General features: G+C 37.0%; 1 protein-coding gene across 2 annotated transcripts in view; it reads right to left on the bottom strand.

The window, feature by feature from the left end:
- LOC123586780 (complement factor H-like) overlaps window positions 1–26,031 on the bottom strand; it is a 99,706-nt gene that overhangs the window by 55,268 nt on the left and 18,407 nt on the right. The window contains exons 4-7 of one of the 2 annotated variants that reach the window (XM_045456172.1): window positions 20,286–20,362; window positions 18,593–18,784; window positions 15,919–16,089; window positions 8,961–9,134 (exon numbers count right to left, since the gene is read on the bottom strand). In XM_045456172.1, coding sequence (XP_045312128.1) covers window positions 8,961–9,134; window positions 15,919–16,089; window positions 18,593–18,784; window positions 20,286–20,362 — 614 coding nt within the window. The remainder of the gene's footprint in view (window positions 1–8,960; window positions 9,135–15,918; window positions 16,090–18,592; window positions 18,785–20,285; window positions 20,363–26,031) is intronic. The other variant, XM_045456173.1, reaches the window with a different exon arrangement.

Below are 26,031 nucleotides of genomic sequence, written 5' to 3'. Positions count from 1 at the left end.
AAGAACAAGATAAAACCACAGAAAAAAAGCCTTTAACTGCATGAAAATAAGTGATTTACCTTAAAATAAGTGATAAAGAGTTAAAAATAATGGTTATAAAGATCCTCACTAAGCTTAGGAGAAGAATGGGTAAGCATAGGGAGTATTTCAACAAAGAGAAAATATAAGAAAGTACCAAGTAGAAGTCACAGAGCTGAAGAATACAATAATCGTACTGAAAAATACAATAAAGTGTTTCAACAGCAGCCTAGAGGAAGTAGAAAAAAGGATCAGTAACTTAAAGGCAGGCTGGGAGAACTCACTCAATCAAACCAGCACAAAGAAAGAAGAATAAAAATGTATAAAGACTTTGCACTGATGGACACTGATGGGACAACCTCAGCAGACCAACATTTACACTATAGGAGTTCCAGAAGAAGAAAGGGGCAGGAAACTTCTTTGAAAACATAGTGACTGAAAATTTCCCTATCCTGGGAAAGAAAATAGACGTATAGATACAGGAAGCCTACAGAGTTGCAAAAATGATGAACTCAAAGAAACCCACACCAATGCACGTGATAGTTAAAATGTCAAAAGTTAGGGGCGCCTGGGTGGCTCAGTCGGTTAAGCGTCCGACTTCGGCTCAGGTCATGATCTCACGGTCAGTGAGTTCGAGCCCCACGTCGGGCTCTGTGCCAACAGCTCAGAGCCTGGAGCCCGTTTCAGATTTTGTGTCTCCCTCTCTCTCTGCCCCTCCCCTGTTCATGCTCTGTGTCTCTCTCTGTCTCAAAAATAAATAAACGTTAAAAAAAAATTATAAAAAAATGTCAAAAGTTAAAGACAGAGAAAGAATCTGAAAAGCAGCAAGAGGAAAACAACTTGGTACACAGAGAGAAAAAGTTTTCCAGACAAGCAAAAGCTAAAGAAGTTAATCACCATGAGACCAGCATTATGAGAACTGTTAACAGGAATTCTTTAAGTTGAGGTAAAAGGGTGCTAATTAGTAACAGGAAAACATATAAATCTCATTTGTAAAGGTAAATATATAGTAAAATTCAAAATAATCTAATGTAAAAGTGGTGGGTTAGTCAATTATAAAGTTAGTAGGAAGGTTAAAAAGGCAAAAGAAGTAAAAATAAATATAACTAAAATAATTCATTAAAAAATACACAAAACATGTAAATTGTGACATCAAAAATAAAAACATGGGAGGAGTGAAAAGGTAGAGCATTAGAACACAATGAAAGTTAGGTTCTTTTCAAGTTAAAGTAGACTGTTATAAATACAAATTGTTTTATGGAAGCCTTGTGGTAATCACAAAGCAAAAACTTTTGGTAGATGCACAAAAATTAAAGAGAAAGAAATCTAGGCATACTACTGCAGAAAATAAATCACAAAGAAATACAGCAAGAGAAGAAGAAAGGACAAAAGGAATTACAAAAAATGGGAAAACAACTAACAAAATGGCAATAAGTACACTCCTATCAATAATTACTTTAAACGTAAATGTACTAAATACTCCAATCAAAAGATATAGCATGGCTGAATAGATTAAAAAAAAAAGGACCCATCTATATGCTGCCTACAAGAGACTCAGTTCAGAAATAAGGACACATAGACTTAAAGTGAGGGGATAGAAAAAGATATTCCATGCAAATGAAAACAAAACAGTGGCTCAGTCAGTTAAGCACCCGACCTTCAATTTTACTGCAGGTCATGATGCACAGCTGTGAGATCAAGTTGCATGTCAGGATCCACTCTGGGCGTGGGGCCTGCTTACAATTCTCTCTCTCTCTCCCTCTACTGCTTGTGCTCTCTCTCCCTCGCTCAAAAAAAAAAAAAACAAAACAATAAAAACACAAAAGCTAGTGTACCTATATTTACATAGGACAAATAGACGTTTTAACACAAAGACTGTAATAAAAGACAAAGATGGGCATTACATAAAGGGGTTCATCCCATAAGAGAATATAATACCTGTAAATTTTAAGCAGCCAACATAAGAGCACCTAAAATGTAGAGCAAATATTAACAGAAATAAAGGGAAAATAGACGGTAATACAATAATTAATACTCCCACTTTCATCAATGGATAGATCATCGAGGAAAAAATCAATAAGGAGACATTGACGTTGTGATGTTAGACCATATGTACTTACCAGACATATGCAGAATATCCACCTAAAACTAACAGAACACACTGTCTTATCAAGCATACATGGAACCTTCTTTATGACAGACATATGTTATACCACAAAACAAGTCTTAACACTAAGAAGACTGAAATCATATCAAATAGCTCTTCTGAGAACAATGGTATGAAACTAATAAATCAATTTCAGGAATAAAACTGGGAAATCCACAAATACATGGAGATTAAACAACATGCTACTGAATGGGTCAAATTTAAAAAAAAAAGTAAAAGAGGATCAAAACTACCAAGAGACAAATGAAAATGGAAATACAACATATCAAAACTTATATGAAATGCAGCAAAAGCAGTTATCATAGTACATGCTGACATCAAGAAGCAAGAAACCTCAAATGAACCAATTTTACATCTCAAGGAGCTAGAAAATGAAGAACAAACAAAACCTAAAGTTAACAGAAGGCAGGAAATGACAAAGATCAGAGTGGAAATGAATGAAGTAAAGGCTTAAAAAATAGAAAATATCAATAGAAATACCAATACGATGAATAACACTAAAGGCAGAATTTTGAAAAGATAAACAAAATTGACAAGCCATTAATTAGACTCACCAAGAAAAAAGAGAAAACTCAGATATGCGCGTGTATGTGTGTGTGTATACAAACACACACACACACACACACACACACACACACACCTATATATTATCAGAAATGAAAGAGGAGATGTACAATTGATACCAGAGAAATATAAAGGCCATAAGAGACTACTATGAACAATTATACAACAATAAATTGGACAACATAGAAGAGATGGATAAATTCATAAAAACATACAGCCTACCAAGACTAACTCATGAAGAAATAGAAAATCTGAAATACTAATTACTAGTCAGGAGATTAAATCAGTAGCCTAAAACCTCACAAAAACTAAAGTCTAAGACCAGATGCCTTCACTGGTTATTTCTAAACATTTAAAGAAGGATTGATCCCAATACTTTTCTAACTCTTCCAAAATATAGAAGAGGAGGGATTACTTCCAAACTTGTTTTATGAGGCCAGCATTATCCTGATATCAAAACCTGAGAAAAACACCATGAGAAAAGAAAATTACAGCCCAATACCTAAAAGACTTAGGTGCAAAAATCTTCAACAAAATATTAGCAAACTGAATTCAATAATACATTAAAAGGATGATACACTTTAATCAAGTAGGGGACTCATTCTAGGCATGCAAGGATGGTTCAACACCCACAACTCAGTGTGATAAACCACATTAATAAAATGAGGGAATAAAAAAATCACATGATCATCTCAATAGATGTACAAAAAGCATTTGATAAAATTCTACAATTTTTACGATCAAACTCTCAACGTAGTGGATGTAGAGTGAACATATTGCATTGTGATAAAGCTATATACGACCACTCCACACAAACTTTATACTTAATAATGAAGATCAGGACCAAGATTAGAATGCCCACTCTCACCACTTCTATTCAACAACTTAGTACTGGAAGTCCTAACTAGAGTACTTAGGCAGAAAAAGAAAGAAAAGGCATCCATTCAAGAAAGGAAGAAATAAATCTGTCACTATTTTCAGATGACATGATATTATATACATAAAACCCTAAAAACTCCACCCAAACTCCTGTGAATTAATAAATGAATTCAGTAAAAATGCAGGATACAAAATCAATGTATAAACATCTGGTATGTTTCTACACACTAATAATAAACTATCAAAAAAGGAAATTAAGAAAACAATCCCATTTACAATAGCATCAAAACAAAGAAAATATCCAGGAATAAATCTATCCAAGAAGGTGAAAGATCTGTATCCTGAAAACTCTAGACAACGATGAAGTAAATCAAAGACACAAATAAATGAAAGATAGTCCATATTCATGAATTGGAAGAGTTAATATTGTTAGAATGTTCATACCACCCAAAGCTATCTATAGAGATTCAGTGCAATTCCTATCAAAATTCTAAAGGCATTTTTTCACAGAAATAGAAGAAGCAATCCTAAAATGTGTTTGTAATCACAAAAGAATCCAAATAGTCAAAGAAATCCTGAGAAAGAAGAACAAAGCTAGAGGCATCATGCTTCAAGGTTTCAAACTATATTACAGAATTAGAGTAATCAAAACAGGACAGTATTAGCATCCGACACACAGCTCAACAGAACAGAGAGCCTAGAAATAAACTCATGCATTTAAGGTCAGATAGTTTATGACAAAGAAGGCAAGAATATGCAGTGAGGAGAGGACAGTCTCTTCAATAAGTGGTGTTGTGGAAACTGGACAGCCACATACAAAAGAATGAATCTGGAACACTATCTACAACATACACGAAAACTAACACAAAATGGACAAAAGACCTGAAAACATAAAACTCCTGAAAGAAAACATAGGGGATAAGTTCCTTGACATTGATCTTGGCAATTATTTTGTAGAATTCACACCGAAAGCAAAGGCAACCCAGGCAAAACTAAACAAGTGGGACTGCATTAAACCAACTGCTTCTGCACAATAAAGGAAACCATCCACAAACTGATGAGTAGCCTAATGAGTAGGAGGAAATATTTGCAAATCATATGTCTGATAAGGGGAAACATCCAAAATATATTTTAAAACTCATATAATTCAGTAACAACAATAACTAAAAGCCCAATCTGAATAACACATGGGCAGACGATCTGGACAGACATTGTTTCTAGAGAAGAAACACAGATGACCAAAAGGCACATGAAAAGATGCTCAACTTAACTTATCATCAGAGAAATGAAAATCAAAACCACAATAAGATATTACTTGATACTTGTTTACATGGCTTCATCAAAAAGAAAAAAAAATGTTAGTGAGGATATGGAGAAAAGGGAGCATTTCTGCCCTGTTAATGGGAATGTAGATTGGTGCAGCCACTAGGAAAACGGCATGGAGGTTTCTCAAATAATTAACAGAACTACCATATGATCCAACAATTCCACTTCTGGGTATTTATCTGAAGGAAAGGAAAACACTAACTGAAAAGGACATATGTGCCCCATATTCACTGCAGCATTATTACAATAGTCAAACTGTGGAAGCAATCTAAGTGTCCATTACTGGATGAGTGCATAAGAAACTAGGATTATTATTCAGCCAATAAAAGAAGGAAATGTTGCCATTTGTGATGACATGGACGGACTTGGAGGGCACCATGCTAAGTGAAATAAATCAGACAGAGAAAGACAAATACTACATGAGCTATATTTGGAATCAAAAAATACCAAACTCTTAGATAAAGAGAACAGAGTGGGGGTTGCCAGAGGCAGGGCCTGAAGGGCAGGAGAAATGGGTCAAGGGAGGTCGAAAGGTACAAACTACCAGTAATAAAATAATAAAATGATGGGGATGTAAGGTACAGACAGCACGGTGACTGCAGTTATTAATGCTGCATTGTATATTTGAAAGTTGCTAAGAGAGTAGATCTTAAAGGTGCTTCCACAAGAAAAAACATGTTAACGATGTGGTGATAGATTTAACTACAATTGTGTTTGAAGTCATTCCACAATATATAAAAGTATCAAATCATGTTGCACATTTGAAACTAATATAATGTTATATGTCCATTATATCTCAATCATTCAATCTTTCAGTATTTTTATTATAATTGTTTTACACATTAAGGTGAGTTTCATGTTGATGATAGGGTCTTCTTTAAGGGTCTTTTGATTTGAAAATTCATTTTGGAGTTATCCCTAGAATTAATATGGAGGCCACTGACCTACTTTTTGTATCATAATGTATTCATATATTATCCAGTGTAAGTGCAGTACACCTGTACAACCAAATGTGGTATGTAAAGGAAAGGAATATAATTATAGAGACAAAAAATACCTGGAAAAGAGTAGAGGAAACATTCCCCAGGAAAAAAGACAGTACTCTGTTGAATTGAATGGAATTTTGTTACATGGATGGTTTTGGAAAATTCTACAGTGTCTTTTTCTCCCTTCAAAAAGAGGAGCCTAATTCTCCTCCCTTTGAGTATGCAGGACTTAGAGACCCACTTCTAAAGTCTAGATATGGCTAAAGTGACAGTGTGTGACTAGTTTGTAAATGGTATGGAAGCTTCTGCCGCTCTCTCTATCAGATCATGAGCTCTGGAGAAAGTTAGCTGCCATTCGTGAAGCCTATGGAGATTCCCATGTGGTAAGTTACTGAAGCTTCCTGCCAAAAGCCTTATGAGTCAGCCGTCTTGGAGGCAGATCCTCCGGCCCCACCAAGCCATCAGGTGACTGCAGCCTAGGTCAACATCCTGACTGCAACACAAGAAGTGTCTGGCTCAGAACTAGCTAGCTAAGCCACTCCCAAATTCCTGACCCATAGAAACTCTGAGAAGATAAAGGTGTGTTGTTTGAAGCCAATATGTTTTGGGGGAAATCTGTTACACAGAAATAAAGAACTAATATATTAGGTGTTCAATGACACTAGCCTTACCAAATGTTTTATTTATTTATTATTTATTTGATTATGCCAGCTTTACTCATAATTGGTAAAACGTAGAAACAACCAAGATGTCCACCAGTATACGAATCTAATGAAGAAACCGTGATATATCCAGGCAATGGAGTATCATTTAGAGCCAGAAGAAATGACCTCTCATATCATGAAAAGACTTGGAGGAATCACAAAAGCTATTTCTCAGCATTAAAAAAAAAAAAATCTGGGGGCGCCTGGGTGGCTCAGTCGGTTAAGCAACTAATTTCGGCTCAGGTCATGATCTCGTGGTTTGTGAGTTCGAGCCCCACATTGGGATCTGTGCTGACAGCTCAGAGCCTGGAGCCTGCTTCGGATTCTGTGTCTCCCTCTCTCTCTGCCCCTCCCCAGCTCACGCTCTGTCTCTCTTTCCCTCAAAAATAAACAAACATTAAAAAAAAATTAAAAAAAAATCTGAAAAGGCTACAGGATGCATGAGCCCCACTATATGACATTCTGGTTGCAGAGAATAAGCAAGGGGAGGAATCAATAGGTGGAGCACAGAGGATTTTTAGGGCAGTGAATAGCTCTGTATGATACCATAATGATGGACATGTCACTATACAAACCTGACATATACATATGTCACTTGTCCAAACTGTAGAATGTACATCAAGAGTGAACTCTAAGGTAAACTACTGACTTTGGGTAATATGATGGATGAATGCAGATTCATCAATGTAAAAACATACCTTTTGGGATGGGGGGATGTTGATAAATGGGGAAGGTATGCATGTGTGGCAACACTGAGTGTATAGGAAGTTTCTGTACCTTCCTGTCAATTTTGCTGTGAACGTAAAATTGCTTTAGGTAAGTTATTTGTTTCAAGTTTTAATTTAAATTCCAGTTTGTTCACATTTAGTGTAATAGTAGTTTCAGGAGTAGAATTTAGGGATTCATCACTTACATATAACACCTAGTGGTCATGAACACACGTGCCCTATTTAATACTCATCACTTATTTAACCCATAACCCTCCTCCCCTGCCTACCTCACCTCCAGCAACCCTCAGTTTGTTCTCTATAGTTATGTGTTTCTTTTATGTATTGCCTCTATTTCCTCCCATGTTCATCTGTTTCATTTCTTAAATTCCACATATGAATGAAATCGTATGGTATTTGTCTTTCTCTGACTTATTTCACCTAGCATAATATATTCTAGCTCCATCCATGTCATTGCAAACGGCAAGATTTTATTGTTTTTGATGGAGGAGGAATTTTCCAGAGTAAATATATACCAGAAGTTCTTTATCCATGCATCAGCTGATGGACATTTGGGCTTTTTCCATACTTTGGCTATTGTTGATAATGCTGCATTGGGGTGCATGTATCCCTTTGAATCACTATTTTTGTATCCTTTGAGCAAATACCTAGTAGTGTAATTGCTTGACTTAAAAAAAATTTTTTTTTTAATCTTTATTATTTATTTTTGAGAGAGAGAGAGAGACAGTGTGAGCAGGGGAGGGACAGAGAGAGAGGGAGACACAGAATTCGAAGCAGCTCCAGGCTCTGAGCTGTCAGCACAGAGCCCGATATGGGGCTCGAACTCATGAACCGCAGGATCATGACCTGAGCTGAAGTGGGAAGCTTAACTGACTGAACCACCCAGGCGCCCCTGACTTTTTGAGGAACCTCCATACTGTTTCCCAGGGGGGCTGCGCCCGTTTCATTTTCCACCAACAACGTAAGAGGTTTATCCTTTCTCTTTAACCTCACCAACATCTGTTGTTTCCTGTGTTGTTAGTTTTAGCCATTTTGACAGGTATGAGGTGATATGTTATTATAGTCTGATTTGTATTTCCCTGATGATGTATGATGTTGAGCATCTTTTCATGTGTCTGTTAGCCATCTGGATGTCTTTTTTGCAAACATCTATAAATAACTTCTCAAACTTAACACACAAAAAACAAATAATCCAGTTAAGAAATGGGCAAAGGACATGAATAGACATTTTCCAAAGAAGACATCCAGATGGCTAACAGACACATGAAAAGATGGTCAATAACACTCACCATCAGGGAAATACAAATCAAATGGTTTAATTCAGATATTAGAATTACATTAGTTAGAGAAATTCATAAACACACATTTAATACCAAATAGCAAAAATTAAATAGCTTTTAATTTTCAAAAATGTGGCTTAGATTGTATTAGAATTATCTACTTTGAAAAGAAAAGAATGTCTTTGTAGGCTCTGCTTTACATACACAGTAAGGCAAATACTTGGATTTACTGTGTACTCATTTTTGTTGTTGTTAAAGAGACAATAATTTCAGAATTTAGAAGTAGGTCAAGTTAGAATGGAACTTACTAGTACATCCTGGCTGAGGTACCCAGCCTCTACTCGTACATGTTGCCGTATTTCCTTGGGTTGAACGATCAAAGCCAGTTTTACAATTGTATGTGATTTCATCTCCACTTCTGTATCTGATGCTTTCTGGTGCATAGTTACCATTTTGAATGTGAGGAGAAGCACATATGATTTCTGGGAAAAAAAAAAGAATATGTAGGTAATGTTGAAATCACTACCCATTAAAATAATCAAGTACATAAAAATATAGAAAGTGGGTATTATTATTTTTTGTCCCTACCACAGCATAAAACGGGATTAATGTGAGTTTAGTCTTATATCCTTCCCATCATATCATTCATGTCCCACCACTATATTTCACATCTGATATATTTGTGCCCCCTGGACCCTTGAATCCTTTCTCCAAAGCCATCACATATATCATAATATTCTATATGTGGCAATAAACTCATGACATATCACTTCAACTCTTCTTACAAACTATTCAACTTCCCTGGCATCTGTGATTCTCCTAGGACTGTTTACAAACGGCTTGAGTCTCTTCCTTCCAGACACTTAGTAGGATTTCATATCCCTGCCAAGAATTAGATGTGGTCTTCTGATTTACACAGGTCAAGAAAATGAGTAGGGTAACACGTTTCCCTTTAGGGAGGAAGTTTTAAAAAGCCACTGTGTGAATTTTTATGTTCTTTTTTCTAGCTGCAGGGATTAAGGACAGCCATGGAGAGGTGATGTCTCTACCCTTGATTCTTACAGCTACTATAATGAGCAGAGTCCCTTCAGACCTACATTGGAAGTGAGCATAAACAGGAAATAAACTTCAATTTTTTAAGCTATTGAAATTCTGGAATACATTTTTATTAGTATAACAGAATAAACTAGTCCAGGGTTTGGAGAAAACCTTTTATGTAAAGAACCAGATAAAAGGTTTCTGTCCCAGCTACTCAACACGAACACAGCCCTAAAAGATACATAAACAAATGAGCATGGCTGTATTCCAATAAAACTTTGTTTACACAAAGGGCAAAGGATGGATTTGATTTTCAGACTATAATGTGCTCTCCCATGACCTACTCTATCTTAATTTTTAAATTTCTCTCTCAGTTCTTTCCATCAACTTTGCTAATATCTAGCCAATGCATCAATCTGTAAAATTCCTTGTATAATAAAATATCATACCTTTAAACTATTGTAGAAATGTTACGTAACCATTTATATTAGTGCCATGGTGGACATTCAGCAATGCCAAAAATCCATTTATATGCCCCCAATTTACTTTCTATTCCATTTCCCAAAGTAACTTTCATCATAGTCTCATCATTTTCTTCAAAAGCCATCTAACACAATAGTTCCATCATCAACAAATAAATCCTTGCATTCACACATAACAAATTTCAGACTACCAGCTGTGGGTTCCCTAGATTTCTTACTAACACGTCCTTAACTTTGACTACCTCTGTTTGAACTTTAGCCTTTCTCTTACTTGTTGACGATGAGGTGTTTATTTCATTCAAGTTAGCTTTTCAAAAGTTTAATTCTTCCATCGAGCATGAACCATTGTATATTCCTTCCCTCTCTCATTTTGTCTACTATTCTCTCTTAAATGGATATGCAAGCTTCTCCAATTTTAAATTCCTTATCTCATCCCTTTTTCCAAGGTTGTTAATGTACTATACATCTCTCCTTCACAACCAAGATCCTTCAAATATCATCTTCCAATTAGTCTGGTTTTCAATCTCCCACTTATTCTTCAACTTACTGCTATCTGGCTTTTGACATCTTTAACATGCTGGTGCTATTAAGACAAAAGTCACCAATGTCCTCCAATTTCCAAATCCAAAATCTCTATGAATTGCTCATATCACAGTGACTGGTATTATATACTATGGGCTCCTTAATTATTTGTTGAACTGAATAGATAAAAACCCTCTGTAATATTTGACTCTGTTGATCACTGACTTACTGGCATTTTCCAATGCCCTGCATTCTTATGTTTTCCTACTTCTCCTTATTTTTGTCTGAACAGTACTATTTTATCTTATTTATTTTACTTATAGCTGCCCTCTTTCCTCTGCTCTACTTAATTTTAGGCCCTGTCTACTTCTCAGATCTCATCTCCTACCAAGGTCCCACTTACTCTATACGACCAACACAATAGCCTTCTGTCTGGTGTTCACACATGCCAGGCTTATTTATATCACTTGCACTTTTTATTCCTTATTTCTTGGGTGATGCTCCTCTAGATCTTCCAGCTGACTCTTATCACCACCTCAGAAATATCTTCCCTGAAGACCCAACGAGTATTGTATGAATGAATATCTATGCTTTATAGTTGGTTCTACATGAGTATTTGTCCTTGATTTTGTTGTTTGCTTCTTCACATTTTCTCTGTGAATTAAGATACTTCCACAATAAAAAGCTATCAGCATTATGCTAATAACTCTTCAGTGAGATCCAAATCCATATATCCAACTGAAGCTTCACACTAGACAGGTCCATGTGAATAATTCAAAGGCATATCCAACTAACTACATGCCAACTAAATCAACCTTTTCTCAATATATGCTTTTCCTCCTGTGTTCAACATTTTAATTTGTGACACAAAAACCTCATGACGGGAGCCTGGAAATTTACCTCACCTTCCCTCCTCCCCATCACTTCAATATTCATTCACACAGCACATTCTATAATCTTATAATTATTGCTTATACATCTCCTCCCCTTCATACCATGCTTCCACTGTGTACATTCAACTCTTAGAGGTTTTATGATAGTCTTTTAATTGGTCTTAAATTTGTACTTCATTCCTCCAGAATAAGCTTTAATAAGTCCCTATTCCAAACATGATACTATACTTATATTAGCAATGGTTATATTAGAAAGAATATGTGACCATCTAACCACAAATCTTAAGTATGTCTACATTGCTTGATTTTAATTGACACTACCGTGAGATGAGCCTTAATGTACCTTAAATGTAACCTTAAATTTACTTTTAGTTTTTTCTCCTCACTTTATTCTGCTCTATCATATTTTCACAGACCTTTGCAGTGGAGTTTATCATATATTAATTTTTACTTCATAGTGTGGCTTAACTTAATTTTTTTTTTAAATTTTTTTTTCAACGTTTATTTATTTTTGGGACAGAGAGACAGAGCATGAACAGGGGAGGGGCAGAGAGAGAGGGAGACACAGAACCGGAAACAGGCTCCAGGCTCTGAGCTGTCAGCCCAGAGCCTGACGCGGGGCTCGAACTCACGGACCGCGAGATCGTGGCCTGGCTGAAGTCGGACGCTTAACCGACTGCGCCACCCAGGCGCCCCTTAACTTAATTTTGAAGTCAAAAGAGTTTTACTAAGAGGCCAACCAAAAAATACTGGGAGAATTTGTTAAATAATTTTTAATAAATTTGCAATAATAATTTTGTTAAAATAATTAAAATAGAAGAACTTCAGGTGATTACTTTTGAGAAGACATAAATTCAATGATAAATTGTAATCCCTACTTTCATAATTTCCATTAAAATAAATGATGCTAGTAAAACATTGCCAGAGCAAGTACCTCTATCTAAAACAGTACTGGAGAATGTCTGCATGTGTGGGGTCACATTTTTTCCTACTGTTAGATACCACCAGTAAGCATTTGAAATAAGAACAAGAATTTAATGCTAGCACTCTATGTTGTTCATCATCAGAAAATCTGACTTGTACACAGAACAGATGGATTTGGAGCAAACGTGGCTTTTATTTAGCAGGTCTTGGTACTTTTAATTATTCCTATAAATGATTTGCTGTCAGAGACTGGTTCCTATTAGATGAAGAGACCAAAGTTTTGACAAATCACCTTCAAACAGAACCCCTGAAGGGCACCTGGGTGGCTCAGTCAGTTAAGTGTTCAACACTTTATTTCAGCTCAGGTCATGATCTCATGGCTCGTGAGATTGAGCCCCACAGTGGGCTCCATGCTGACAGTGTGAAGCCTGCTGGGGATTCTCTCTTTCCTTTCTCTCTGCCCCTACTCCCAGTCATGCGCGGTCTCTCTCTCTCTCTCTCTCTCTCTCTCTCTCTCTCTCTCTAAGTAAATAACATTAAAAAAAAAAAAAACCTGACACATAAAATCATAAACCGGATGGAAGAAATTTTAAGTATTTTATCCTAGGTTATTTTATTTTAATTTTATTTTAGTTCCAAATTTATTATAGATTTGGAGAAAGCAAGGTCTATAGATTTGGAATTCATCATTACCAGCAGGTAGATCCTTCTATTGTCCTAGGAAAATAAGGAGAAGCATTTGTGATATACTAGCTAAGGTACAATGTAGAGTACCTTTTACTTTTAAACTTATTTTTAAATGTTTATTTATTGATTTTGAGAGAGAGGGAGTGCACGCACAAGGGCGTGGCAGAGAGAGAGGGAGGGAGAGAATCCCAAGCAGGCTCCATGGTGTCAGTGAAGAGCCTGATGCAGTGCTCAAACTCTAGAACCAAACTGTGAGATCATGACCTGAGCTGAAATTAAGAACGGTATCCTTAACTGACTGAGCCAACAAGGTGCCCCTGGAGTTCCTTTTAATAAAAGACTTCTCCGTATCCAGTTAATGAACCACTGTTGTAACAGAGAGTGCATGCTTATTTAATTTGAACCTCTCTTTATATATGTTGATGTTTAGTAAACTGTTTTGTGAGAGTATCCAATCTTAGTGCACCTCAATCCTGGCATCTCTCTCCCCAAAGAAAGGATTCTAAGGCATCCTGTCTTGAGTTTTTGAGTTATACAATTGACTAAGAAAATGAAAAACAAATTCTAAAAAGAAAATGTTTTACAAATGTGGGATCTTTACTGTGTGTGTGTGTGTGTGTGTGTGTGTGTGTGTGTGCGCGCGCGCGTGCATGGGTGTGGTGTAGATGGGTCAAGTTTCAAGTAAGCCTAGGAATTGTAGCAACACATATGGGAAAAACAGATTTCCCACATTAAAACAAATATGTGCTCAGCAACAGCTTTAAGCAGGTAGCTATGTGACCAAGAAAAAGAACTAACTAGACAACTTCTATGGAGCAGTCAGGCTATCCTGAGTCCTATGTCAAAGTAAAACTGAATTCAGATTCTGACGTCTTACTTGGAAGTAAATTTCATTGAAACCTGGAATGATGATTTATTCTAATGTTCACTGAAACCTGGAGTGATGTATTCTAATGTTTATACAGGACAAAGGGCCTGATATAAAGTAAGGGGTTTATAAGTTATATTTTGACGACTGGATGGATAATTTAGCTCTCTAAATATTTAAGTCAGGCTCTGGAAGTAAAACATACGGCAGAAGTTAATGCCAGAGGACTTGTGCACCCACTTTCTTTGAGTAGGAGCCACAAATGCCATGAAGCCAAACAGCTGGACTCCACACATGATCCGCTGATCACAGATCTAATGTGGATGATCACTGTCTTCTCTTCACTAAACTCTTTGTAAAATTATTTTCTTAACAATGCCTGAAAGTGGAGGCCACTCAGTTGTAGGAAGATATATTTTCCAAGGAGCTACTTGTGGACTCAACCCCAAATTTCTTTCAGGGGGTTGGGGTGCCTGGCTGGCTGAGTAAGTAGAGCATGTGACTCTTGATCTCAGGGTTGTAAGTTCAAGCCCCAGGTAGGGTACGGAGCTTACTTTTAAAAAAAAGTTCAAAAAATTAAAAAAAAATTTTTGTAAATGTTTATTTTTGAGAGAGACAGAGTGTGAGTGGGGGAAGGGCAGAAAGAGAGAGAGGGAGACACAGAACGTAAAGCAGGCTCCAGGCTCTGAGCTGTCAGCACAGAGCCCGACACAGGGTTCAAACTCATGAACTGCAAGATCATGACCTGAAGTCAGACGTTTAACCGACTGAGCCACCCAGGTGCCCTCAACCAAAAAATGTTTTAAAGTAAGAACAAAATCATTCAAAATCTAACTCTAGTTTTTGTAAGAGAGGATCATTAAACAAGGTTTACGCATGGAATTATGAATCCTATGATTAAAAGTTCAGAGAGCTCTTAAGAGTTCAACTCTTCTCACCATCTCCCCACCTACCCTGGGCCACAATATGACCATATCTATAAAAGTCACCCTTTTAGAAAGGCACTTGACCTCTGATTTCATGTAGGATAGCACTTGTAACTTGTTTCACTCGCTGCTGCAGCCCGCATCCGAAGTTAACGCACCCTTTTCCATAAATGTTTGCAAACAGCTCAACACACTTGTTACCGTGCAACATGTAATAGCTGTACCTTCTTGCTATTCTTCTAATGATATGATGTCTTAAACTCAACCTTTTACAGTTTTGCATCTGGACCACGAGAGTTTGAAACTCTCCCTTTTGAAATGAGGTAGGCTAAGTAGAACACAATATTACAGACATAACTTTTGGTGGGCACGAAGCAGTTGACGTGGATTCTACATCTGCACAATATCCCCCATTAGGAAGCCTAAAAGAGTTTGGTGGGTGCCCCCTGCCACCCCCCTGCATCATCATCACTATTGATTCATATTACGCCTGTGCTTAGTGAAATCTCTAGTTATTTCCACTTAATTCCATTGTTAATTGAGGATTCCCTCATATGGTATTCATCTCATTTACTTTGTTTGCAAAGCTAACTGCTCGGCTTTACAAGAGCAATCTGTCTGAGAAGTAATCATGCTTGGGAAGCCTATTATTGCCCTGGCTCTGCTCTAGACTTGATTTTTGACCACAGACCAACTACTTAACGAGCTATTGAACTCTTCTGTTCCTTTTATGTCTATTTTCAGAACGAGAGAATTATACCAAAATTAATTTTTGCACACATAAAACGTTAAGTATATTGTATTTATAAGAGTTGGTTCTTGTCAACATTAACGCTCCATTGTGAGAAAAAATAAACTGCTTCACTGTAAGGAATATATGAATGAAAAGAATTGATAAAATATATAGAAAGGAAATATAACATTACCTTTACATGAAGGGGTTGGAGTCCATCCCGATGCAGTGCATATAGCATCTCCTTTAATACTGTATTCATAACCCTGGTGACATGTATATTGAAATCGTTCGTTTTCCTTGTAAGTTTTCTTCAGAGATGCAGCATTTCCATTTGCGATTTCTGGCTTTTGGCAGGAAATTTCTAAATATAAGGGATTAAATTCCAAAATGTTTGTTACATATTAAAGAGCCATATCTAAGACATAGTTAAAGATACAAGTTTTGTTTCCTTTAGGCAAATCAGACAACAAAACAAAACTTCTATTTTGACATGGATGCTTGAATTATTTATCTGTTGTTCTTAATTTTGATTTTTGAAAGAAGGTAAAATTCTGATTAAACTTCTGTTGCTAGGGGTGCCTGGGTGGCTCAGTTGCTTAAGTAACTGGCTCTTGATTTTGGCTCAGATTATAATCTCATGGTTCCTGGGGTCATACGTACCCTGTCTGTGGCTCCCTGCTGGCAGTGTACAACCTTCTTGGGATTCTTTCTCTTTCTTTCTCTGTCCCTCCCTTACTCATGCTTTCTCTCTCTTTCTATCAAAAATAAATAAATAAATAAATAAATAAATAAATAAATAAATAATATGTTGCTTATTTTATTTGCTTTGAAGATAAATTAGTCCTCTTCAAGTAAATAGCAGGCAGTAATGATACCAACTATATATATATATATATATATACATATATATATATATATATATAAATAATTGGGTATAGATATATAGGCTTATTATGATAAATATTTTCACCGAATGACTTGTAAAAATTATGTATTTTCTAGTTATCGATAATAGAGTCATAATTGGCATAACACTTTGTCAAAGAAGTTAATTTAACCTATTGTCATTATATCTATGAATTACATCTTCTGTTTTTGTGGCTTTACCATCCATCAAAATTTTCTGTCAAGAAAACCCAAAAACTGGCCATCATATTTGCCCCCTTCTTCTCTCAAACATTTCCCCCTGGGATTATGGCAACAATAACTAATTTCCCAGATGCTATTCTCGCACCTCTGTAATCTATTTTCCTGTTTGTAACTTAATGACTGTTTTTCTTGTCTCTTCATCGCTCCGTTGAAGGATTCCACTGAAATCCTCCATCGATTCCCAATTCAGTCTGAATAAAAGCCAAATTCTTCAGCATGATATGGAGCACCTTAGAACCTTGCACTGGCCTATCTTCAAGCCATCACTGACCTACCCCTACTTGCGTCCTACACAACGGCCTCGAAGACATGGAACAGAGGAGCTTCAGGCTCCTGGAAGCCTCACTGCATTTGTACCTTCCTCTCCCTGAACTTCTCCTGACTGATATACTTTTCCCCTCCTCAACTTCGTTGGAAAAAGTCTCATTCTTTCTTCAAAATGTATCTTATGCATTAGTTATTCCAGTAAGGTTTTACTAACACAGAAATTCAGGTTTTTTTCAAATTTTATTTATTTTGAGAGAGAGAGTTTGAGAGAGACAGTGAGAGAGAGAGAGAGAGAGAGAGAGAGAGAGAGCGTGAGTTGGGGAGGGGCAAAGACAGAGGGAGAGAGAGGATCCCAAGCAGGCTCCACTCTGAGCGTGGAGCTGGATGCCAGGCTGGATCTCATCACTGGGAGATCACAACCTCGGCTAATATCAGGAGTCTGATGTTCAACTGACTGAGCCACCCAGGTGCTCAGAAATTTAGTTTTAAGGAGGAAACCCCATCTGTGAGCCTCTGGGGTATACAGTATTTGCTGTGCTGAATAGAAATATGATTGCCATTACTGACTTGAAGAACTAATATTGTTAGAGAGAATTTTTAAGAACAGAAATGCTTTTCCCTGCATCTCATTATAGGATAGACTAAACTAAGAAAGTGTGAATTTTAGAAAATATATTAAAAAAAAATAAATACGGCAGATATATCTGCCAAAAAGTATTGGTAAAATGAAGTAGACTGACCATAATGTTTCATTACAAAAGCCCAATCACCATACTGGTCATGATGCACTGGTTAGCAGTATTATAACTAAAGAAATCTTGACTTGCAGTTTACTATAGAACTTTTTTTAAAAGGCAAAAAGTTATTTAGTGAATTCAGTTTAGTTTCACAATATTTCTCTAAACTTACAGTGCAAATATAAAATAGGACCTCATTCTAGAAGTGTTATTCAAGAACAGAATGTTATAATGATATATCAGTGGAAATACATAATGACTTTTTGATCTTACAAATTAAAAGAAAGTCTGTTCTGTAGGCCAATATTAAATCTTGCAGCAGAACTGCTTTTAATCTATTTGAGCATGAAAGCCAATTACAATTTAATTATGGATATGACCATGGAATTTGGTTTCAGATAACCTAGGTTTGAATCTTAACTCCACCGTTATGCCATCATAACCTTGGTCATGAGATGTAAGTTTTTTGCCCCACAGTGTCCTCAGTTATAAAATAGAGGTGAAAACAGTGCATAAATCACAGTCATTTTGAAGGTAAAATGGAATGTAAAGAACTTAGATCAATTACTGACAAATAGTAAGTGCCCAATAAATGTTAGTTTTAATGTTATTAGTATAATTAGTATTATTCTATGCATAATATTTAAAAGTGCAAATTTTCATGAGAAAAACTAAAACTGTCCGATCCCATGAACAGTAAATGTATCTTACCCACACATTTTGGGCTTTCTCCACTCCAAACACCATTTGTTGAGCAACGTATTTCTGCAGGCCCAACAAGCATGAAGCCTGAATTGCACACAAACCGTACTACTTGTCCAAAAGTATATTCCTTGTCTAGTTCCAATGCGCTACTGGTCAATCTCCCATTCTCTGGATGTGTCACTGGTAAACACTTAACAACTGAAAAAAATAAATATAACTTTTCCTGATAGAATTTGACAACTTTATTAGGAAAGATATGTATATATACACATACAGGTATAAAGTCACTAACAAAGAAAGATTGGGGGAATTACTTAATTTTTTTAAAGAAGCATTTGATAAACCTGTTTGTTGGATATAAAGGCTTATAAATTAAAAAAAATCAATAAGCTTATCTCTGATTATTTTCTATGAGAGCAGACAAAGAAAAAATTATTTCTTTGAATGTCAGTTTACATTTTTACAGTAACAAATAAATGTTCCTTAAATAATTGAAAAATATAAAGCTTGAGATAATTAGATGAATTTTTTCACTTAAGCCCTAGGATAATATAACACTGTATTCCTAAAAGGTATAAATGCAAACTTTCTGATTCTATTTCTTTCAATAGATAAACAGTCCTTAATTTTCCTTCCTCTCCCACATCAGTGCTCAAAATAATCTGAGTATTCCTTTTGATTTTACTTAATATTTTCCAATACCTTGTAGGTTATGGCATTTAAACTTTATTTTAGAGTAGAATCATCCAGGATGCTCATTAAGATGGAAATTCTATGGCTATCTCCCTGCGCTATTACCCGAGATACTGATTTAGTAGGTTTTTAGTAACTCAAAATTTCAGCTTTAAACAAGCACCTCAGGTGATTTCAGTGTAGATGTTCCTTAAAACATTTAGATCTTTCCTCTCATTTCCGTAAGTTCTCTTCTTTAGGTAACGGGACTTTTGAGTGATCACATTCCCACTCGCCCTCCTCCTCCTCTCCTCCTTCATCCTCCTGGTCCTCCCTCCCTCCCCCTTTTCCTCATTCCCTCCCTCCTTCCCCCTCTCTCTCCCTCTCTATTTACTTCTCACCATGGAACTAAGAAAGACTACTCTGACTCATCTATTTCCATGATGACTAGAGAGATTGGCATTACTAGCCCAAAATTTAGAAACAGGATCTACATTTTTCTCATTCTGACTCTTGGTTTTATGGATCAGTAAGAAAAGTAGAGCTCTTCCTTACTTCCTGCCTCTTCTCAGTAAGACTAAGACCACAGGAAAACCTCCTTTGCCATGCAAGAGGGGAGAGATAACTGAATCTGGTCTCCATTTCAGATGTTATTGACGATCTCTGCATTTGGGTGGATATTGATTGAGTATGTATTCATTAGTAAAGCTGAAATTCTGATCCTTGTGCTATTTCTAGTGTTTAGAATCCAAAAGGAAAGGAAAATAGGTTTTAGATTTCCTAATCTCTAATACTTTGAATACATTAGATCAGATGAAACTGCACTCACATTTGGTTAATGAAACACAAAATAGTGTAGTAATAAAAAGCTTAGATATCCATTCCAAACTATATTAGAAGCCATAAAAATACTTTGAATCAAAAATATGTAATTACAAACTTTAAGGATGTTTCAATGTAAGATATCTCAAAAAATCTTAGATATTTTAAATATTTGAATATATTTGTAAATCAATTTTACATATACCTTCACATATAGGAATATCATTGGTCCATCCATCAGATTCACACTCACGGAAATTAATCATACCTAGCATCTGATACCTAAAAACCAAAAATGACAGAATGGTGAGCTAATTTATTATATGCATTTATATGAAATTTTAAGTTTGATACATTCTGAATGTCCAGGAACTCCATTTCAGAGAAAATTAACAGCATATACATTTCTTTCCTCCTTCCCTTCCCTCTTCTTTCCTTCCTTCCTTTTTTCCCTCCATCCTTACTCCCTTCCTTCCCTCTTTCTTTTCCTTTTCATTCTTTCTCTCTTTCTATTCTTTCTCTTTCTTATTCTTAAATTTCTTTCTTTCTTTTTTATTTAACTTGTTTGGGTTTTTTTTGTATCTGTATGAGATGAAGAAATTTTTTTAAGTTTATTTATTGAGAGAGAGAGAGAGAGAGAGCAGGAGTAAGGGATGGGCAGAGAGAGAGAAAGAGAGAGAATCCCAAGCAGGCACTGTTTTGTCAGTACAAAGCCCAATGTGGGCCTCCATCTCATGAACTGTGAAATCATGACCGGTGCCAAAATCAAGAGTGGGACGCTTAATTGACTAAGCCACCCAGATGCCACTTTCTATTATTCTTAAACTTCCTTACTACTTAAGAAAGGCTCTCAGGCAGAGTTAACACAGTGGAGAAGTAGGGGGACCCGAAGTTCCCTTGTCCCTCAAACACAGCAGTATTTAGCCCAGAAGATTTGGAATTCCAGGAATCTGGGCTAAAGAGCAACAGAAACATCTCCAGGGGCCCACGGGGACAACCTGACGTGCCATAGGTTCATGATTGCCAATTGGGAGAGATAAAATGGGTGGTGGTGTAGGCACAGAAGGGAGGGATCCCCTTCTGTGGAGAGACAAAAGGAAGAGAAAGAGAGGCTGTGGAAGTGTAGGATTGTATTTGGAGAAGAGAAAAACCACAGACTGGGGAACAGAATAAACGGAGACAGAACCAATTTCTAGCTCATTCCAGGGTTGTAGGGCTTCCTCCAGACTGGGGCCTGCTGCCCTATATGCATGCCTGGGTAGGGGGGGGGGGCAGCCCTGGGCTCAGTAGCACACTCAAAGGTGCAGTCAGAGAGCAGTCCACCAATCTTGAGGACTGTGGGAAGAAGGCACAAGACACTCCAAGGACAAAAGACCCTGAAGGCACCCGGCAGCCAGAGGCCCTTTGTCGGCTGTCAGGGCAGACTGGCACTACCCCAGAACTGAGACTCCAGGGTGGGATCCTTTAAGACATCGGGGTTTGAATCCCAGCCAAGTGCTTGGGAGGCAAAAGAGACTGGAGCGTGACAAAAAGGCCTGCTCGCACCTGCACAGTACTGTGAGGATGGCCTGAACAGAGTGGTTTGGGACACCCGCTCTGGAGAGGAGAGACTGGTGTGTCGCCATTTTTCTCCCCATCACCAACAAGGTGGGGTTTCAGAGAACAATGGACCACAGTGGAGGCGGGAACTGCCTACAACAAACCACAGCCCTCTGCGCCTGGTAACTGCATATCTAACAGAGCAAGATTGACACTGACCAAACCAAACAGCACCTCCTCCAGACCAGTGCAGCCACTGGTTGGTCCAGTGGTTTTGCATTTTTCTGAATTGATTCTTGTTCAATTCCTATTTTGTGTGTACGTGTGTGTGTGTGTGTGTGTGTGTGTATTTTTTTTTTTTCTTCCTCTTATTTCTTCCCTTCTCTTTTGGTTACTTTGGTTGTTGGTTGTTTAAGCAGACTTTTTTTTTTTTTTAATTTTTTTTTTCAACGTTTATTTATTTTTGGGACAGAGAGAGACAGAGCATGAACAGGGGAGGGGCAGAGAGAGAGGGAGACACAGAATCGGAAACAGGCTCCAGGCTCTGAGCCATCAGCCCAGAGCCCGACGCGGGGCTCGAACTCACAGACCGCGAGATCGTGACCTGGCTGAAGTCGGACGCTTAACCGACTGCGCCACCCAGGCGCCCCTAAGCAGACTTTTTAATCTAGTCTTTTTACACCTGTTCTGTACCTCCTTCCTCTTCATTTTCCTCTCCCTCTCTCTAGATTAAGCCATATCGTTTCTCTGATTCTCTACCTGGTCAATTATTTTTTTTTCTTTTTTCCCCTACCTTGTCATTTCTCTCTTTCTATGGGATAAGACTTCTTTTGCCACCACCCCCATTTAAAAAAATTTTTTCCAGGGTTACTTAAATGAATGTATCAAAGCACACCTGGTGGAAGATCCAAACCACAACTACAAGGAAGGAGACACAGCAACCACAGTCACAACAACAAGAGAGAGCAGGCAACACATTCCAAAACACCTCCTGAACAGTCAGGCCTGGGACAGTTTATGACCCCTTTTTAATCTAGTAGTGCTCATAGGTGCAGGACACATAACAAGCTATTAAAACACATAAAGGACAGAAAACTAGCCAAAATTATGAAACGGAAGAATTCTCCTCAAAAGAAATTCCAGGAAGAAGTGATAGCTAGAGAATTGCTCAAAACATATATAAACAATATACTTGATCAAGACTTTAGAATAATAGTCATAAAATTAATAGCTGGCCTTGAAAAAAAACATAGAAGACATAAGGGAATCTATTCCTGCAGACATCAAGGAACTAAGAAATAGTCATGATGAATTAAGAAATGTAAATGAGGTACAAAGTAATCTAGATGCAGTGACAGCAAGGGTGGAGGAAGCAGAGAGGGAGAATAAGTGAAACAGAAGAGAAAATTATGGAACATGATGAAACTGAGAAAAATAGAGATAAGAAAATACTAGACCATGAGGGGAGAATTGGAGACCTAAGTGATTCAATGAAATGAAATAATATCCGTATGATATGAGTTCCAGAGGAAGAGAGAGAGAAAAGGGAAGAAAGTTTATTTGAACAAATTATAGCTGAGAACTTCCCTAATCTGGGGAGGAAAACAGGCATCCAAGTCCAAGAGGCACAGAGAACTCCCCTCAAAATCAACAAAACCAGGTCAACACCATGACATATCATAGTGAAACTGGCAAAATACAAAGATAAAGAGAGAATTCTGAACACCACTAGGGACAAACGGGCCTTAACCTACAAGGATAGACAAATAAGGGTATTTGCAGCCTGTCCACTGAAACTTGGCAGGCCAGGAGGGAGTGGCAGGAATTAGTCAATGCGTTGAATAGTAAATATATGCAGAGAATCTTTTATCCGGTAAGGCTGTCATTCAGAATAGAAGGAGAGATAAAGGCTTTTCCAGACAAACAAGAACTAAAAGAGCTGATGACCACTAAACCAGCATTGCAAGAGTTCCTAAGGGGGACTCTCTGAGTGGAAAGCAGCAAAGACTACAAAGGACGAGAGAACATCACCACAAGCATGAAACCTACAGCTACCACAATGACACTAAATCCTTATCTTTCAATAATCACTCTGAATGTAAATGGATTAAATGCCCCAATCAATAGACAAAGGGTATCAGAATGGATCAAAAAACAAGATCCATCTATATGTTGCCTACAGGAGACTCATTTTAGACCTGAGGACAGCTGCAGATTGAAAGTGAGGGGATGGAAAACCATCTGTCATGCTACTGGAAGAAAAAAGACAGCTGGAGTAGCCATATTTATATCAGACAAACTAGATTTTAAACTAAGGCCATAACAAGAGATGAAGAAGGGCGTTATATCATAATTAAGGGGTCTATCCATCAAGAAGAGCTAAAATTGTAAATGTTTCTGCCCCTAACTTGAAAGGACCCAAATATATAAATCAATTAGTCACAAATATAAGCAATCTTAATTGATAAGAATACGGTAATTTCAGGGGACTTTAATACTCCACTTACAACAACAGACAGATCATCTAGGCAGAAAATCAATAAAGAAACAATGGAGTTGAATAATACACTAGACCAGATGGACTTGACAGATATATTCAGAGTTTTTCATCGAAAAGCAGCAAGAGACTCATTCTTCTTGAATGCACATAGAACATTCTTCAAGATCACATATTGGGTCACAAAATGGCCCTCCATAAATATAAAAGAACTGAGATCATACCATGCATATTTTTAGATTACAATGCTATAAAACTTGAAATTAACCACAAGAAAAAATGTGGAAAGCCTCTAAATGCATGGAGGTTAAAGAACATCCTACTTAAGAATGAATGGGTCAACTAGGCAATTAAAGAAGAAATTTAAAAATATATGGAAGCAAATGAAAATGAAAACACAATAGTCCAAACCCTTTGAGATGCAACAAAGGCAGTCATAAGAGGAAAATACATTGTAATCCAGGCCTATCTCAAGAAACAAACAAACAAAATTCCAAATATAAAATGTAACTGCATACCTAAAGGAACTAGAAGCAGAACAGCACAGAAACCCCAAATCCAGCAGAAGAGAGATAAGAGAGATCAGAGCAGAAATAAACAATATATTGAATCCAAAAAAAAAAAAAAAAAAAAAAAACAGCAGAAGAGATCAATGAATCTAAGTGCTGGTTTTTTGAAAGAATAAACAAAATTGATAAACCCCTAGCCAACTTCTCAAAAAAAAAAAAAAAGAGAGAGAGAGAGAGAGAGAACCTAAAGAGATACAACCATGAATGAAAGAGATCACACCACAGAAATACAAACAATTATTAGCAAATACTATGAAAAATTATATGCCAACAAACTGGACAACCTGGAAGAAATGGGCAAATTCCTAGACACCCATACACTACCAAAACTCAAATGGGAAGAAACAGAAAATTTGAAAGGACCCATGACCAGTGAAGAAATTGTAACAGTTATCAAAAATCTCCCAACAAATAAGAGTCCTGGGTCAGATGACTTCACAGGGGAACTCTACCAGACATTTGAAGCAGAGTTAATACCTATCCTTCTCAAGCTGTTCCAAAAAATAGAAATGGAAGGAAAGCTTCCAGACTCATTCTATGAAGCCAGCATTACCCTGATTCCCAAAAAAGACAGAGACCCCACTAAAAGGAGAATTACAGGCCAACATCCCTGTTGAACATGGATGCAAAAATTCTCATCAAGATACTAGCACATCGAATTCAACAGTATAGTAAAAGAATTATTCACCATCATCAAGATGGATTCATTCCTGGGCTGCAGGGCTGGTTCAATACTCTCAAATCAATCAGTGTGATTCATCACATTAATAGAAGAAAGGATAAGAACCATATGATCCTGTCAATAGATGCAGAAAAAAAAAAGCAATGGACAAAATACAGCATCTTTCTTAACAAAAATCCTCAAGAAAGTTGGGATAGAAGGAATATACCTTAATCTCATAAAAACCATACAAAATGCCCACAGCTAATATCATCTTCAATAGGGAAAAACTCAGAGCTTTTCCCTGAGATCAGGAACACAACATGGATGTCCACTCTTACCACTACTGTTTAACATAGTAGTGGAAGTCCTAGCCTCTGCCATCAGACCACAAAATGAAATAAAAGGCACCCAAATTGGCAAAGAAGCCTAATTTTTATTTTTTGCACATGACATGATACTTTACATGGAAAACCTAAAAGACTCCATTAAAAAACTGCTAGAACTGATACATGGAGTCAGCAAAGTCGCAGGAAATAAAATCAGTGTACAGAAATTGGTTGCATTTCTATACACTGATAATGAAGCAACAGAGAAATCAAGAAATCAATCCCATTTACAATTGCACCACAAACCATAAAATACCTAGGAATAAACCTAACCAAAGATGTCAAAGATCTGTATG

The sequence above is a fragment of the Leopardus geoffroyi genome, chromosome C3 (assembly GCF_018350155.1).
Source record: "Leopardus geoffroyi isolate Oge1 chromosome C3, O.geoffroyi_Oge1_pat1.0, whole genome shotgun sequence".
Classification (NCBI taxonomy): Eukaryota; Metazoa; Chordata; class Mammalia; order Carnivora; family Felidae; genus Leopardus; species Leopardus geoffroyi.
This window is presented reverse-complemented; position numbering and strand designations above follow the sequence as displayed.